General features: G+C 53.9%; 4 protein-coding genes across 4 annotated transcripts; 3 read left to right on the top strand and 1 right to left on the bottom strand.

The window, feature by feature from the left end:
- Positions 1–146: 146 nt before the first annotated feature.
- VTN00DRAFT_3982 (uncharacterized protein) lies at positions 147–2,051 on the top strand (the record flags this gene model as incomplete). The annotated part of the gene is made up of 2 exons (XM_069430359.1): positions 147–348; positions 454–2,051. 2 exons carry the CDS (start codon positions 147–149, stop codon positions 2,049–2,051), a joined length of 1,800 nt encoding a protein of 599 aa, XP_069289503.1.
- An 828-nt stretch (positions 2,052–2,879) lies between these two features.
- Positions 2,880–3,953, top strand: VTN00DRAFT_3981 (uncharacterized protein; the record flags this gene model as incomplete). The annotated part of the gene is made up of 1 exon (XM_069430358.1): positions 2,880–3,953. The coding sequence occupies one exon, from the start codon at positions 2,880–2,882 to the stop codon at positions 3,951–3,953; it is 1,074 nt and encodes a 357-aa protein (XP_069289502.1).
- Positions 3,954–5,129: 1,176 nt separating this feature from the next.
- Positions 5,130–11,847, bottom strand: VTN00DRAFT_3980 (uncharacterized protein; the record flags this gene model as incomplete). Its single annotated transcript, XM_069430357.1, has 4 exons — positions 5,130–9,703; positions 9,757–10,201; positions 10,264–11,471; positions 11,781–11,847. 4 exons carry the CDS (start codon positions 11,845–11,847, stop codon positions 5,130–5,132), a joined length of 6,294 nt encoding a protein of 2,097 aa, XP_069289501.1.
- A 1,455-nt stretch (positions 11,848–13,302) lies between these two features.
- On the top strand, positions 13,303–14,829 carry VTN00DRAFT_3979 (uncharacterized protein; the record flags this gene model as incomplete). The annotated part of the gene is made up of 6 exons (XM_069430355.1): positions 13,303–13,483; positions 13,565–13,683; positions 13,740–13,801; positions 13,870–13,895; positions 13,977–14,326; positions 14,431–14,829. The coding sequence occupies 6 exons, from the start codon at positions 13,303–13,305 to the stop codon at positions 14,827–14,829; spliced, it is 1,137 nt and encodes a 378-aa protein (XP_069289500.1).
- Between the last annotated feature and the right edge of the window lie 1,311 nt (positions 14,830–16,140).

The following is a 16,140-nucleotide window of genomic DNA, read 5'->3' as shown; positions in this document are numbered from 1 at the left end:
TCTCTCCCCCCGCGTTCCCTGGTTTGCAACGAACCCCACGATGATCTTCGATCCACGGCGATGACGGCACCTAGGCTTTGAACAATCTGCATGCGCATTCATATCCTCAGACCTCGTCTTTGTCTGAGTGACTTCTGATACCGCCAATGGCGACTCTAGCTTCTCCTTCTCCTCCTACCTCTCCTACTCCGCTCAAACGACGGACCCGCGCGTGGGCTCGGAGGATCGAACGGTACTGCTGTACTGCTGCGTCATATTTCCCTCTCGCGTTCGTCTACAGTCTGACCACATGGGCTGTGTGGGTAGAGACTAAGGTCGGGTTTCAGCCGACGAAGAGTAAATGGATCGGTATGTCTCTGTTGGCCAGGGAGGGAGGGGGGATGGAGCTTTGAACAACATTTGATCTATGGTTTTATGGTGTTGCTGACCGGGGAAATTGGGATCGAACAACAGGTGCCACGAGTTCCACGCTCGGAATCGCCCTCTACACTCTGCTCAATGTCTGTTATACGGTCGCCGTTTTTACGGACCCCGGATCCCCGCTCACTCCCCGGACGCGAAGAAACGGTCGCCATGAGTACAGCCACCTGCCCACCACCGAGCTGCCCGAGTACACCTCATTCACCGTCAGTTCGACCGGCGGCGCCAGGTACTGCAAGAAATGCCAGTGCCCGAAACCGGACCGGACGCACCACTGCTCGAGTTGCAAGCGATGCATCCTGAAGATGGACCACCATTGCCCGTGGCTGGCGACGTGCGTCGGGCTCCGCAACTACAAGGCCTTCGTGCTGTTTTTGATCTACACGTCGCTCTTCTGCTGGGTTGATTTTGCCGTTGCGGCGTACTGGGTGTGGGCTGAACTGCTGAATGATACGCGGAACATAGATTCATGGATGCCGGTCAATGTTGTGCTGTTGGCTATCTTGGCGGGTATAATTGGGCTGGTATTGACGGGATTTACGGCGTGGCATATCAGTCTGGCCGTCCGGGGCATGACGACCATCGAGTGTCTGGAAAAGACGCGCTACGCGCCTCTGCGGAAAACGTTGGATCGCCAACAGCAACGGTGGAGCACCAATACAGCGTCGACCGCAGGACAGACGGAAGACAGCTTTAGCACTAGACTCCAAGACTATGGACAGCGGTTCGTCGATGCCCACATGAATGCCATCCCGGGCGTGACCCGGCCCGAGGAAGGGGAGGAACGGCTGTCCCCGACGGCTCCGAGCTACGACTTCAACCGTCCGCAGACGTCGGACTTGTCACCCTATGACGATGATGGCGAGGTCACGTCGCGGACTCCCGCGCAGCAGGCCTTATCTCGGTCCTACGAGCAGCTCGAAAGGCAACGAGAACAGGAGAGGTACAACGAATACCTCGACGAGCAGGAGAGCGAAAAGATGCCCAACGCGTTCGACCTCGGGTGGCGGAAGAATCTCCTGCACCTGTTCGGCGAGCAGCCGCTCCTCTGGGCCCTCCCGGTCTGCAACACGACGGGCGACGGCTGGAACTGGGAACCGAGCCCCAAGTTCCTCGAGGCGAGGGAGAAGCTCCGGCAGAAACGGGAGCAGGAGAGGGCCGAAGAGCAGGAGTACTACCGTGAGCTGTACGAGCGTCACCTGAGCAGCAACCGCAGCAGCCGTTACGGCCTGTCCGGGCAGCGTGCCTGGTCACAGAGCGGCAGAAACCCGAACGATGCCTCGCGGCCGTCGACGGGGGTGTCGATGAAGACTCTGCGGCCCATGTCCCCGCGTCCCAGGCCCGGGGACAGCGATTATGAAGACAACATGAACGCCAACTCTCCTTCACCCGGCAACAACGAAATCAGCTCCTCTCCTGACGACCGAGATACCATTACCCAGCAGAGGCAAAAACAGAGACTGAGATTGAGTCCCCGGGAAGCGGGCAGACCTCCGGCCCGCTCCCCACGGAACGCCGCGGCTCCTATTATTACTGCTGGGAAGCAAAGCCCTCCCGGGCAATCGTCTGCCGCAGGGGGCGGTGCCGGTCACGACAGGAACGGTTCCGACGAATGGCGGGATTGGGACTGAGAAAGGGAACGGGAGTGGGGGGGGGGGGGGGGGGGGGCGTCTAGGATAATCATCTAATCTAGTCTTAGTACTGTACGCGCTTACATCTTTACTTTAGTAGGCACATATTACATATATCCAGGTATGCGAATATTTGCGGTTTCTGTGATGCAACTGGGATCTGTGTACGGTCATGAATCGTTGCATGCGCTGCTTGTGCAGTAGAGTAGAGATGATATCTATGGAGACCGTTGATCAGACAGTACAGTGCTCCATGCCTTGATCTGCGCTCTATGTTATACAGATACCCTGATACCCTGTTCCGTTTCATTTGCGCACAGGCCGTTCCTGCAGGAAATGTAAATGTCTCTCGATGGAGCTAAATGCTGGTCAGATATAGCCAGGCACACTGCATTAGGTTGACGACGGTTGCGGTGGAGCAGCTCACGACTCTGGATCCGGGGAGGTGGCGCGGTCTCCAAGAGATCAACCTAGCTGGCCTTTGCTTCTTCTTCTGCACTCTCCTCTCCCAACCTCCCTTTTTAACTCTGCTTACTTTATATGTAACGTGTCCTCTGGATGAGGCGACACGGCAATCACAGCTTAACTCTCTGCATGATAGCTTAACGATCATCTAACCTTTTTATCTTCACAGCCGCATCGCTCCTCTCTCCGCAAACCTCCGGCTCTACTGCTCACTAAACTCCGCGCCCCTTGCATTCAGATCACATTAATCATCGCATCAATTCGACTTTCCATAAAGAAATACGCGCTGGACCATACCATTAGCAACCACAGCCTAGGCTAGCATCAACGCTACTGCTTTCAACAGCGACAGCGCCGACAACAATGTCCCCCACCCTCCGGCGCCTCATGAAAGAGGCCGCGGAGCTCTCCTGCTCCGCCTCCCCCTCCCCGCACTTCTGCGCCCACCCCGTCTCCGACTCGAACCTCTTCGACTGGCACTTCACCATCGCCGGCCCGCCCGCGCCCTCCCCCTACGCGGGAGGCATCTACCACGGCCGCATCGTCCTCCCGCCGCAGTACCCGCTCCGTCCTCCCTCCTTTCGCTTTCTGACCCCGTCGGGCCGGTTCGAAGTCAACCGCGAGATCTGCCTCAGTATCAGTGGACACCATGAGGAGACGTGGCAGCCGGCGTGGGGGATCAGGACTGCACTCCTGGCGATAAGGAGCTTTATGGATGCGGAGGTGAAGGGCCAGGTTGGCGGGATGGAGGCGAGGGAGGAGGTGAGGAGGGAGTTTGCGGCCAAGAGTCGCCATTGGAGGTGTGAGGTCTGTGGGGGGAAGACGAATGGGGAGATCCTGGAGGAGTGGAGGGAGGTGTGTCGCGAGAGAGGGGTCGATGTTGATGATGAGGAGGGTGGTCAGGATGGTCAGGATGTGCCGGAGGGGTTGAAGGTGGGGTATAAGAAGGATGAGACGGAGACGGACAATGAGGATCAGAGACCGGACGAGAAGGGGAATGAGCAGCAGCAGAGCGAAACGAGGCGTACGGTTGAGCCGTCGACATCAACACCATCATCATCATCCTCCGATCTACCTCCCTCAACTTCTACTCAGGAACCCAGTGCGCGGGATTCAGCTTCAGCTTCAGCTCCTCGAGCTCCTACAACAGCAACATCATCCTCTCCCTCGACTTCCTCTACATCCGTCCCTGCGGCTCCGGCCACTATATCGAGCTCTTCCTTAGCATCATCAACAACAGCTACCACGACTACTACCGCAACAGCAACTAGAACAACAACCACAACTATCCAACAGCGTACAGCACCACCACCAGCCGTCCATTCCTCCGATACCGATACCTCCTGGCTCGATAGGGCCATCATCGGCGTCGTGATCGCGCTCGCGTTCATGATCTTGAGGAAGATCCTGAACGCGGAGTATGTCTATGATATTTGATTTTCTTGAATTTCTTTTTTTTTTTTGGATGTGGGTAAAAAAAGCAAAGGTATAGAGGGGGGAATTCTGGGATTTTGGATCTGGCTGGGGTTTGGTCTGTTGGCTACCTACCTTACCTTCCCTTACTTCTTGGCTATTACCCAGATGATACCGCATACACATTGCCTATTTTATTACACTGGTTGAATTGATAAACACTGTACTCTATGCACAGTGATAGTATGGTTGGGTTGGGTTATTCTTTTGCATGCTCTTGGTGCAGTTCTTTTTTGCTCAGCAATAATCCTCACAAAGTTTTCTTCTGATTTCGGGCATAGGATGGAGTTCAGCGTATTGCATTGCATTGCGTTGCATTGCATTATATCGCACTGACAAGCGATCGGGTTGGCGTTTCTTCTTTTTTGTGTACGGAGCATATGGATCATTCGGATTGAGCGTTTGTTGGAATGAATACAACAATGGCATTTTCCCCCTCTGTCCAAGGAAGAAAAAGAACAGCAGTTGATGCAGGTAATGGAACTAGTTTTGTGAGAGACATTCTCTTTTTTTTCGTATCTGCAACTCCTGGTATGTACATACCTAACCTAACATCATATCTAGTCAAAACGTATTCTTTTTTTCGTCACTCGGGACAGTAATGGATCTGGGTCCGTCTGCTTGGCGGACTGGACTAGTATGGAACGACACGGCTGTTATGCTAACCCTAAGCTAACTATCTAATAATGCATGAAATGAATAGAATAAAAACAGAATATCGAGAACCCCAAGACATTTTCTGGAAACATGAACACAGTGATCGCTCTTCTTTTTTTTTCTTGGGATATGATAGGTAGGTTAGGTTGGTAGTAAGTGAAGCAGCATTCCACAGGCAGGGGTTTTCCGTTTTCCTCGAAAACAAAAAGTACTGTACAAGTTGGCTCATCGTAAGCCGTTAGGAGCCAAAAAAAATACATGATAATTGTACGGGGAAACAAACGGGGAAAAAGGAAAAAGAGAAAAAAAATCACCATAGCTCCTTCCATCCATCCATCCATCCATCCATCCATTTCGTCCATGCAGATCCAGTGTCCATGTTGGTGAGAACAGATCGTCAGATGAAATGTCCTCCCTCTCAAGGGAGAATCTTCTCTTAAAAAAAGTCTCGTGATCATGACCATGTTCACGATCGCACGAAAATTAGAGATCAAGCACCATCCACCACCACTCCCGAACCTCCCACCCTGGCTCCTCTACCTCCTCTACCTCCTTCTCCTCCTCCGCAACTTCAGCCTCTCGCGCCTCCTTCAAAGGTGGACGCTGCCTCTGCCTCCTTGCAACTCCCACCTCAGCCATCCACTCGAGCAACAACTCGACCTCCCACGCGCCCATGGCCGGCTTGATCATATTCGCGATGGCCGCGGCGCTGATGCCCGGACGGGTCGCGACGCAGCCCACCACGGCCGCGACGGCCCGGTCCCATATGACCTTGATGAATTGCTGGTGGATGTCGTACCAGAGGGGGATTCTGCCGGGGAAAGGTCCCCGGGATACCTGATGGGGATGGTGAGGAACACCGGCTGGAGGTGGCGGTGGTGCCGCCGTGCCAACGTCCATATCCCCCCGCGGCGGCGGAACCGTGGCTATCTTCTCCCGGATCGGGTTCCCGTAGACATAAGCGTCCGGGATGGGATGGACGTGGATCGCGAAGCGGAGTTTCTCCTTGTCCATCAACCGGGTCAGGTACCCGCCGTCCGTCAGGCCGTATTTGTTTCTTGGGGGGTTGTACGGTGTCAGGACAACTTTGCCGTGCGCGGCCAGGTTGATGATGGCCAGGATGTCTCCGTCTTCGGCGTTGTATTTGACTTCGTGGAAGCCGTTGTTCCGTAATTCCCAGTCCAGGAGCTCGGTCTTGAAGCGGGCCGCTCGCTTGAGCTGCGTGGACTCGATGGGCCGTTTACGGCCGATCATGGTGAGGAACAGGTCCGTGATGTCGTAGTTGCGGCCGGGGGTGATGCGGCCTCTGTTGCCCATGCAGATGACTCGGTCGGTGACGAGCGACTGGACCGCGTGGCCGATCAGATCTTCGCCGACGCGCTCCAGGGCTCTCCGGGCGTCGGCTTGGTTGTACGTCTCCTCGGGAGTGATGACATTGGCACGAACCCACGTCTTGGCCGTTTCGAGACGGGCGATCTCCTGCTTCCTCGGTTGCGGGACGATGGAGACCTTCTTTTTCTTCTCGTCGTCGAGAGGGACGGCAAAGGGGGTGCCGGCATACATGGCCCGTTTCCGAGCGATGGTGAGGGAGGGGTTGTACTGATAGATCTCGTCGAGCGTGGGAAGCGCCTCCTCACGGATCTCGAAGAGACTGTCGAACTGCTCTCTGGTTGCGGGCAGGTCTGGCAGCTTCTGAGTCGTGGGAACCTCCAGTTCAGAGCTGGCCCAATTGACGACTCCTTCCCAGTCGTAGGCTTCTAGATTGCTGTAGTCGATCCGCGGGACTTGGTCGTTCTCATAGGCCTCCGCGAAGCGGTCCTGGAAGTCGCTCTGCATCTTGACCATCTGCAGCCTGTTCTTGTTCAAAATAGCCCTGCCCCGTTCCTGTATGAACTTCGGGTCAAAGTCTGGGAAGACACTCGCAACGAGGCCCCAGTCAACATGTTTGCCTTCGACCCCTCCGGCCAACGTTCGTACAACCACGACCGCTGTCGTGATCTTGCGAACCAGGGCAACTGGCATGTTTCTAATGAAGCGATGACGTCTAACCACCGGCCGAGTCGCAGACGGCTGGGCTGCCGGCCTATCGAGTTCAGCAGCAGTCGCCTCCTCAGCCAGCTTCGTCAAGCGGCGATTCTGAGGCGGCACTGTGCCAGGCGCTCGTCGCTGTCGTGGCACAAATTCTTCAGCTTGCCAGGCCCCTGATGGAGCTGGTTCGACTGGTCGCGGAGGAGCAGGGCGGAGGACCCGTCTGGTAATGATGGGTTCTGGAGCCGGAGCCGGGGGAGGAGGCGGTTCATCAACATCGAATCGGATGGGGCCTTCGATAGGCGCCGCCTCGAAGGGACCTTCCACTCTCTGGTCGATGTAGAAGAGATCCTTTCTCTTCACATCGAAGAGCTCTTCATTTTGCATCTCCCACCTCGCGATAACATCGTTATCCCGAAAGAACTTGCTGGAGCGCGGATCCGGAGCCCCGGAATAGTCTATTCTATGTCTTCGAGTTTTGTTGAAGAGATCGTCGAGAGACCGGGGCAGTTCCTGGGCTGCCCTCTCCTTGGCCATGGCCAGCTTGCGGTATGCCGCGAGACCGGCCTCTGTCGAGAAAGTTCCAGTTGACTCGTGGAAAACCTGTTTCGGGTTCATCAGCATGGCATACGGCGCCATCATCGAGATAGGAATCCACAGCCGCTTCATCCTGCTGATGCCACTCAAATAGCTATCTCGCACCAGACTTGGAGGAGCCGCTGGAACCTGCTGTCTCCATTGCGGTGCGATAGCTCTACGCTGTGCCTGCGGCTGTCTTTCCCCTTCGGGGCCCGTTACTTGAGGCCTGGCTATGGACGTCAAGCTGCTCAGGAAGGGATTCTGTGTTCTTGAGCGTTGAATCCTCATGAGTCGAACGACTCCAGCTTTCCGGGGCTCGCGGCCAAAGCCTTCCTCGCCCTCCAGGGTCTGCATCAGGCGTCGCTGGATACTTTGACCTTTCCGTTTCTCCTGGGCCAAGACAAACGCCGGCTTTTGGTGGAGGTTGACCGTGATGTTGGGCTCAACTGGAAGCTTGGTATTGACAGGTCGAGCGCTCCGGTTCGGAAATCCCCTGTTGCTCTTCGTAATGGCAGGATCGATCTCGGTATTTGGTGGGAAGTAAAACCGAGATTCCCCAGACAGCATCTTTTTCTGCATGTCTTTAACGAGAGGATCATCCGGCCGAATCTCCGGCTTCGTGATCATGGTCTTCGTAACCATCACGCCTTTGCTGTCCTTGCCACTGAAGGTCAGTTGGCGAAGCTTACCGGCATTGACCAGGGACTTCACGGCCGTTCTGACCGTCCGTAGATCAGGCTTTTCCGTGTATTTGGTCTTCATCCAGGCAGTCGTGAACGGGTACCAGAGCTCAGTGCCCAGGGGGAACGCTCCACCCGCTTTTTCGACAATGTCCATGACTATTTTCCTCCGTATGACAGAGACGGAACCACCCCTGTCCAACCTCACTTTCTTTTCGTTTTTCCTTTGTCGATCTGGAGCCTGCGAGAGCTCACGAGAGTCGCGACCCGTTGGAACCTCTGGAGTAGGACCGGCCTTCGGGCCTTCCGATGGACGCTCCCCCACAGGTACCGGGCTTGGATCCTGGGTGGCAGGAGGGTCACCTTCAACCGGCGCTGCATCCGTAGTAGAGGTCACAACGGACTCACGAGAATCCTCGGGTGGTGCTGTACGCAGCGGGCTTTCGACCGCGGCGCTTTCAACTTTTGTCAGAGGTGCAGATTCATCCAGGAGATTCTCAGAGACACTTGCTCTTTTTTCCACCGGGCGTGCTGCTCCACCATTCGGCACATTCATGGCACTTTCCGGAGGACCTGGCTGTGTCTGCGTCGTCCGTGACGGGGTTTCTGCTTCGGCGACGTCAACGTGGCCATCGACTTCCATAGGAGTCCGAGAGATACGAGGACGCTTGGCCGACGGTGTTCTGTTCGCTTCGTCAGAAGACCTTATGTCAGCGACTACGGATGCATCATGTGTGCGGCTTGGAGCAGGTGACACTGTATCTGTGGTACTCCGTGCGGGTTCCTGAATCTGCACTGTCTCCTGGCGGGTGGCCTTAGGTGGTCTTCCTCTCTTTCTACCTGTTCGGGGTGGAGTGGCAGGAGCAGTCTCAGAAGGCTCTCTGACAGATTGCTCCTCGGCCTTCTCCTCAGCAGCTACCGGACCGTCTGGTGGAGGTTCATCCGTAGACATCGCCACGTCCGGTCTATCTGTGTCCGCGGGCCCGTCGAGACGTGGCTTCTTGGGCGGCCGGCCCCTTCTCCGCCCAGTCCGTCTGACGGGAGTTGCGTCGGTTTGCGTATCAGACACCTCGGCATCTTGTTCTTGAGGGCCCCTCTTCCTGGTCGTCGCAGGAGTAACAGACGGTCGGGAAACCTCGTCAGATTCAGGGAGTTGTTGTACAGGTGCAATGGGAGGCGAGACGGTAGTGGAGGGACGCTCGGGAAGGGAAGGAGGAGCAGCTGGCGTTTCAGTCTCCTGTACCTCGGAGGGCGGCGCGGGCGTCTCTGTAGGTTCTCCTTCAACACCTTCAACGAACCAAGAGAATTCCCTCAACCTCGGAGACTTGAACACGGCGATCCGACTGATCCTTGGACGGCCTTGCCTTTTACCGGCTGGTCTGCGTCTACCACGAGGGGTAACGTAGACACCGGGAGTCGGACGGTCGATGAGTAAGACGTTGTACTCGGTCCAGGTCTCATCCAGACCGAGAGCCTCGAGGATCTCTTTTTCTGACATCCCCTTGAAGCGATCTGGATCATTTTTCGACGGTCTCTTTGATGGTTGTCTAGCCATCGCCATAGCCTCTTCGTCAACGACATTGTCCACGTCCACATCGGACAACGACCGCTCCTGGGGAAGCAGGGCGGTTTCCTCTGAGGGCTCAGGTAGGGGTTGTCTAGTCACAGACTGTCTATTCACTGTGCCTTTCGGTCGGCCACGCACTTTTGCAGGGGCGTTGACGCGCTTCGTTGCTCCCGGTGGGACCCTTTGGTGCCCGTCCCTCACGACTGCAAGCCAGTTAGAAAGGATAAACTCAAGTCACTAAGGCCACGACACTCACCGTAGGTTCCATCTGGAAGCATCACTGCCACAGGATCACTGCTTGAACGGAGATAATCCGGCGGCTTCGCTGCAATCACACACTCAAGCAGGCTGACATTACCGTTCTTCAGAAGATACTTTGATGGATTGTCCAGAGGCAAACCGTACTCATCAACCTGAGGATCGACTTCAGCAGGTGGTACTTTGACATGTTCACTTTTGGTGTCTTTTGGCTCGAACTCGACCGCCTCCCAGCTCGCCTGTCCAGAATCCACAAGTTTTTTAAAGTTCCTAGCAGAGTAGTGAACATAGTGGGTAACTGTTTTGCTAAGGGCCGTGTCTCGAACGAGAGCCAGGTGTCGAAGGTGCGGCGGTTGAGAGAGCTGCCAGCATTCAACCAGACGGCTCAAAGTGTTCTCCAGCGGTCGACGGAAGAAACCTCCGAAGCAGACCTTGATCGTGTCCTGCGGGTTTCCCATTAGTATTTTTTTTTCCGCAAGCGGCTGGGATTTCACCTAGCACTCACGTAATTCGTCCTCCCAGTAGTCCCAGCGCTATCAATCGTATCGAAGATGAGATTGGTTAAATTTCGATCTGGGTTCCATATCGGCAGTGTTCGTCCAACCTCTTCGACATCCTCCTTATTCACCGATTGGGGAGCTCCGACGACCTCTCCCTGAGTTGATGACTCCCTTCTCGTGGTGTCCGCCTCTAGGTCATCATCATACTCGACATTGACGTTGTCCTCTTGCTCAAGGTTGGCAAACAGGCTTCGACTATCTTCATGGAACAACTGCAGATCTCTGGGGGACGGTTCGCGTATCAACATAACACAGGGGTGCAAAGCTTTCATGGTGTCCGAATACTGCGACATCGCCCTGACACGCTTGAGAACACCTATTCGCTCGAACTTCCGCAGCGCCCGGGAGAGAATCCTCCATCGCCACGCATCGTTCATGCCAAGAAGTCTCTTCAGATCACCGCGCGAGATGACCTTGTATTCCTTTAGAATCTCGAAGAGCTTGTCAATGAAGACTTTGAAGTCAATGATATCTCCCGCCTCATGCTTCGTCCCGATTCCCCTCTCGGCAGGAGTGGCGGTGGTATAGATCGGCGTTTCCTGCACGAACCTTTTCAACGTGCACAAGCTGGTTCGCGAGGACTTCACCTGGATGGCTCTCTTCTCGATGTATCCCTTTTGCTGCAGCATGTCCGTCCGTTTCGGGACGGATCGCTTGTCCTGGCCGCTCAGCTTCACTAGATCGGTCTGCGCTATGCCCTTAGATTTGCGGGACGCAATGATGGACAGAAGAGCAAATTCAGTAGGCAGGACTTTGGACTCGTCCGGTTCGTGACCGGTGATAGCGAGCCAGGTCCGTTCCTTGGAGACGAACACACGCGCCGGTCCATTTTTGTCGGGCAGTGGCTTTCTCTCGCCTTCCGTGCTGGTGGCAGTGGGTTCATCGGTACCGGGAGCGCTCAGGGGCGCTTGGTGAGTAGGGATAGTCTGCGCCAGGCCCTCCGCCTCAGCGAGGGTGAGCGCATTCCCTTCTCTGTTCTTCCCGACCGAGACCTCAGGGTTCCTCGTTAACCAGGACCAGACTTTTTCCTGGAATCGACGATCAATGACTGGGGCACGGTCCGGTCTAGCACCGGGTTCATCTGTCCTCTCATCCTTGGAGAGTTTACTGTAGAATGTATTCATAAAGTCCAATATATCAGAAGGGGAGGCGCCTGAATTCCATTAGCTAGGTATCTCGTGGGTGATGGCACGGGAGCATGTTTTCGCCACGAGCAATAACGCAGTGAAAAAAAAAAATAAAAAAAATAAATAATAGTTACGTTTCGCACAAATACTCATTAAACAGAAAAATGATATGCACACAATATTTAAAAACAAAAGCAGCAAAGTCGTTTTTTCCAACACGTTTAACTATACCATGCAAAATGACGTAGTCGAGAGAGGCTGTAAATAAAATGAAGAAGGCAAAAAAAGGAAAAAAAAAAACGACGCAACGCCAGTGGCTGGAAAGCAACACTTACCCTGATCGCCGCAGAGCGCGATCTCCGCAAGCAAAAAATCAATCAGATCCTTGAAGCTCCGGGCCATGGTGCCCTTGCCCTCTGCAGGCCAGCCAGCGCTGCGATCGTTGAAGTTGTGGACGCTCAGGGCATTTGATGGCGACAGCGCGATTCGAACTCAGGTCGGTCGAGGGAAGGAGGCAGAGATGGAGGGGGGAAAAGGCTCTGGGGGGGGAGGCGGGGTGGCTGCGCACGTGATGTGCCGTCATCGATGGGTCCGCCGCCCTATGTGTGTGGGATTAAACCGAAGAAAATGCTAGACTCTTGATAAAGGCTGATTGCAGTCGCCATTGCCTTCATCTGAAATAGATTAAAAGATTGGCATGTGTCCTTGTGGCGGACGAACAGCCCTCGATGGAATGGGCTTGGCGACGGGCTGCCTCCCATCGTTTAAAACTACTTCACTCGAGTCAGTTAGGAAAGAAACTGATATGGTCCTTTATCCAGTAATCCTGTAGGGCCCAGAAGACACGGTTTCAGAGATTAGATGGAGGAGCTCATGCCCTCCTTCCATGACTCCGAAGCAAGTGGTTGATGCTGAGAAAGTAAACGCAGTTCAAGCCAATATTTTAGTCCATAGTCGACATCAGTCATGGTAAAGCCCTATCTTCACCAAATGTGCATCTGACAGACACCTAAGGCACAAATTGACAGAATCGGAGCTCTCGATCGGAAGCCGATTCCTACGAAGGTCTCGACCCGAGAGACGAGACCGGGCGGTGGGGCTGCATCTGATGCTTTTTATGATTTTATGCACTGGGCATTGTAAGTTGTAACTCTAAAAATTCAGCCCGTAACGCTGATTACGACGGTAGAGTTTTCCTAGGTATCAAAAGATGCATTGTCCGGTTTTGTATATCATTCCTGCTGATCATTGCATAATAATGATATAGAATCCCTCCGGTTGATCTTGATTGTATACAAAATTCTCCCAGGAGGCAGACAGCAACTGTCACGGTGTCTGCCTGTATCAGCATGCCGAAACAGTGTGACACGCGGAACGGAGGCTCTCCAGCCAAAGAATGAATTGTCTCGACCGGCAGTGTCGGAAAGCAAGGATTTCCTGATTCGGCCTTGCGGGACCCGATCGGACACGCGAGAAGACGGAGGACGCGCGAGAAAAGATGCAGCGGACGATCAGCATGAAGGAACCACGCTGTTATGCAGACCGGACGCATAGCCGTAGGATGAATATGGACAGGTCTGTCTTTGGAGATGCCAGATGACATCAAGCGCGTTACGTTACGTCAGGCCTGGATCCGCGCTGCCCGCGTATCATCGTTACAGAGTAATTATTATTATCTATACGCTGCCCGCCCGCTTCCGGCCGCCGCATTATGGCCCTACAAGCTCCATAAACATCTTCTCCTGTGTGACGCTCTCGTCTGCGGTGTCTCCATCACCGTCTCTCGATCAATCTCAGTCCCTCCAAGCAATGAATCCCGACATCTAACCCCAGACGCCACCATCGCCTGCAAAACCCATGGCTGAGGACGGCCAGGCTGCCGCCCCGTCTGAAGGCCCTCCACCACTCCCCTACTCCCTGCGCCATCGAAAGAAGTCCATCGCCTTCTTCTGGACCATCTTCTGCATCGACACCCTCGTCCAACCCCTGGTTCTCTACTATGCACTCTGGTACGGCACCGATCTGTCGCACAATCTGGGTATGTGGGATTATTCGCAACTCCGATGGAGACCTCTTTGCCACTTCCAGCCAAAGGCTCGATCGCTGACCCGTGGTCTAGTCTTCTCGATCAGTACGGCTGCGCTGGGAGGCGTGTCGGTGTTTGAGTACTTCTACAGGTTCTACAATCTGTTCAAACATAATTCGCGGGCCAGGCCGCTGAATGCGCGGAGATCATGGGTAAAGAATTCTCTCTGGGTTTATTGCGCTGGGAGGCATGTTGACGGCGGTCGCAGCTCGATTTCTTCCATATCAATTTCACCATTGTGTGGCTGATTCTGGCTGTCGAGCTGATAGTGTGAGTCGCATGGATCCATATAGTACGGAATGAATATTCCGAGAGATAAACCGCTGACATGCGACCAGCGGAACGGTCCCCGAGGAACCCTATGGTGAGCACGATCGCCCCTACAAAGTGCACACCTTGATGCGCTTTTAGAAAGAAAGAACTTGATTTTAACGCGCAGCTCTAGTCCGTCTCCTCGCCATGCCCCTCCCTACCGTCATGTACTACTTCGGCGCCGTCCACCTCTCCCTTGACATCCTCCGCATGTGCGGCTTCAGAGCCCCCTTCCGAATATCCTCCACCCCAAGAGGCTCCGTAATGCCCACAGCGCTATACGTCCTCATCGAAGATATCGTCGCCGTGGACGGCGGCGGCGGTCAAAAGTACCGATACGCCCTGCGCATGCGGTACCTTTCCAGCCCGTACTTCCGACGCATGCTGTTCGAGATGAACTGCTTCTGGGCCGGCGGTGCGCTCATCTTCGCGGGTGCCATCACGGCTATTGTCTTCACGACGCCGCGGGATGTGGCTTATACTGTGAGTTCACAAACGACACTCTTACCCACGGTTCACACTCTCGTGGCACCCAACAACCAGCGACCAACGACCAAAACTGACAAGGCCATACGACAAAACCACAGCTCGGTTGGGCCCTCCCCTTCGGCTGGGCCGGCGTCTGGACACTCATCACCTTCCCCTGGGTGAAATCCGACCTCCGCCGCGAGAAAAAGGCCTGGATCGAGAACCGCGGCCCGGGCGAACACGGCGGCATCCCCTGGACGGATGACATAACCGCGCCCACGCCACGCACCCGTCTCGAGTCCGTCCAGGAACACCTGCCGCACCTGCTGCCTTTCTTCCGGGAGAAGCATCTGACCTCGCCGGCCTCGTCGTCGGATACTAATAATAACGAACCCGTCGGCGTGGCCGGGGCCTCGAGGAGGGATATCGAGGCTGCTATTTCTGGCGCTGGTGCTGCTCCTCCCCCTCCTACTGCTGACGGTGAGGATAAGGAGCGGGAGGAGCAGGCAGACTCATAAATGCCTGCCAGGTAGTTCTCCTACCTGTCATCCTCCGCTTTGCCGTTTTGGCGCATCTTTCTGGATAATACTTACTACAGACCCAAGGGTCTATGTAATGATATTACGAACCATTTCAACAATTTTATACAAGCACCACTTACTCACCACCCCCTGGCCATTTTGGCATTTTCATTCTTTCTTTCGTTCCCAGCCCGGCCGGGCTGGACCGCTCATGGGCGTGGCATGGCTTCATTTTATTCCCCTTATCTCGATTTTTGGGTTTGCTTTTTTTTCCCCAGTTAAGGGGATTTACTTTGAGAGTGTGGAGTGGGAAGGGGGGGGTTGGGGTGGGGAATACATAAATACCCCTTTCTTTTATCTATCTATCTATCTATCTATCTATCTGCCTGTCCTATTTATTCCATATTCTATTCGTGTGATTACTTCTATCTCATGTTTTCATGTCATGCGCAATGATATATGCATACCATACCGATTAGAACAGACGGGACGCATCGCATCAGACGTCATCAACAATGAGAGGGAGAGAGAGAAAGAGAAGAAAGAATGCAATGTATAATGTATTATTATATTATATCATACGCAATATAACCAGTTGAGGCTATCTGTTTCTAACCAGTTGAGGCTATCTGTTTCAGTTTTGCTAGTTTCTTTCTTCTCCTTGATCTTTGGCCCATCGGAAAGAAAGATGCCTTGGCAGGCTGCGATAGATTGTTTCTTTCATGTACCTAACGGGTAACTACCTAATTTTAGTGTAGTGTAGTCAACATTGGTTACTGATATTTAGTTATCACATGCTCACATCAGATTGGTAGTACCGCATGCACATGTACATGCGCGTATACCATTCTCGTGAAACAAGATGAGAACAAGGTTTGATGAGATGAGACACTACCAGAATGTACCTAATCTACAGTAAGTATACCCCCAAACTGAATCAAACTGAATTTTTTTTTCCCTCCGCACATGATACGAACTTGACGGCAACTGATAGCTACCCGCCGGTCACGACCTGATCTATTCCCTAAATAGGTAAGTGGTGGTTGAGGCCCGTCGAACCTAAATCCACCCGCGGTCAGCAGGGCTCAGTCAAGTACTAAAGTCCCCGTCAATTCCACACATTAGCTACTTACTTTAAACAGAACAGAACAGACAAGTCGAGAACCCTGGAAATGAATGAAATAAATAACTAATAAACTAGATACCTAAATAAGATATAGATAACGAGATAGATAACTGGAGATCAGAGAAACAAAACGCCACACGTAGAACAACAAACAGGGTTAGTTAGAGTTAGAACAGCCAGGT

Source organism: Thermoascus crustaceus, assembly GCF_041956765.1.
Source record: "Thermoascus crustaceus strain CBS 181.67 unplaced genomic scaffold VTN00scaffold_2, whole genome shotgun sequence".
Lineage (NCBI taxonomy): Eukaryota > Fungi > Ascomycota > Eurotiomycetes > Eurotiales > Thermoascaceae > Thermoascus > Thermoascus crustaceus.
Note: the sequence above shows the minus strand (reverse complement) of the source record. Positions and strands in the feature narration are given on the sequence as shown.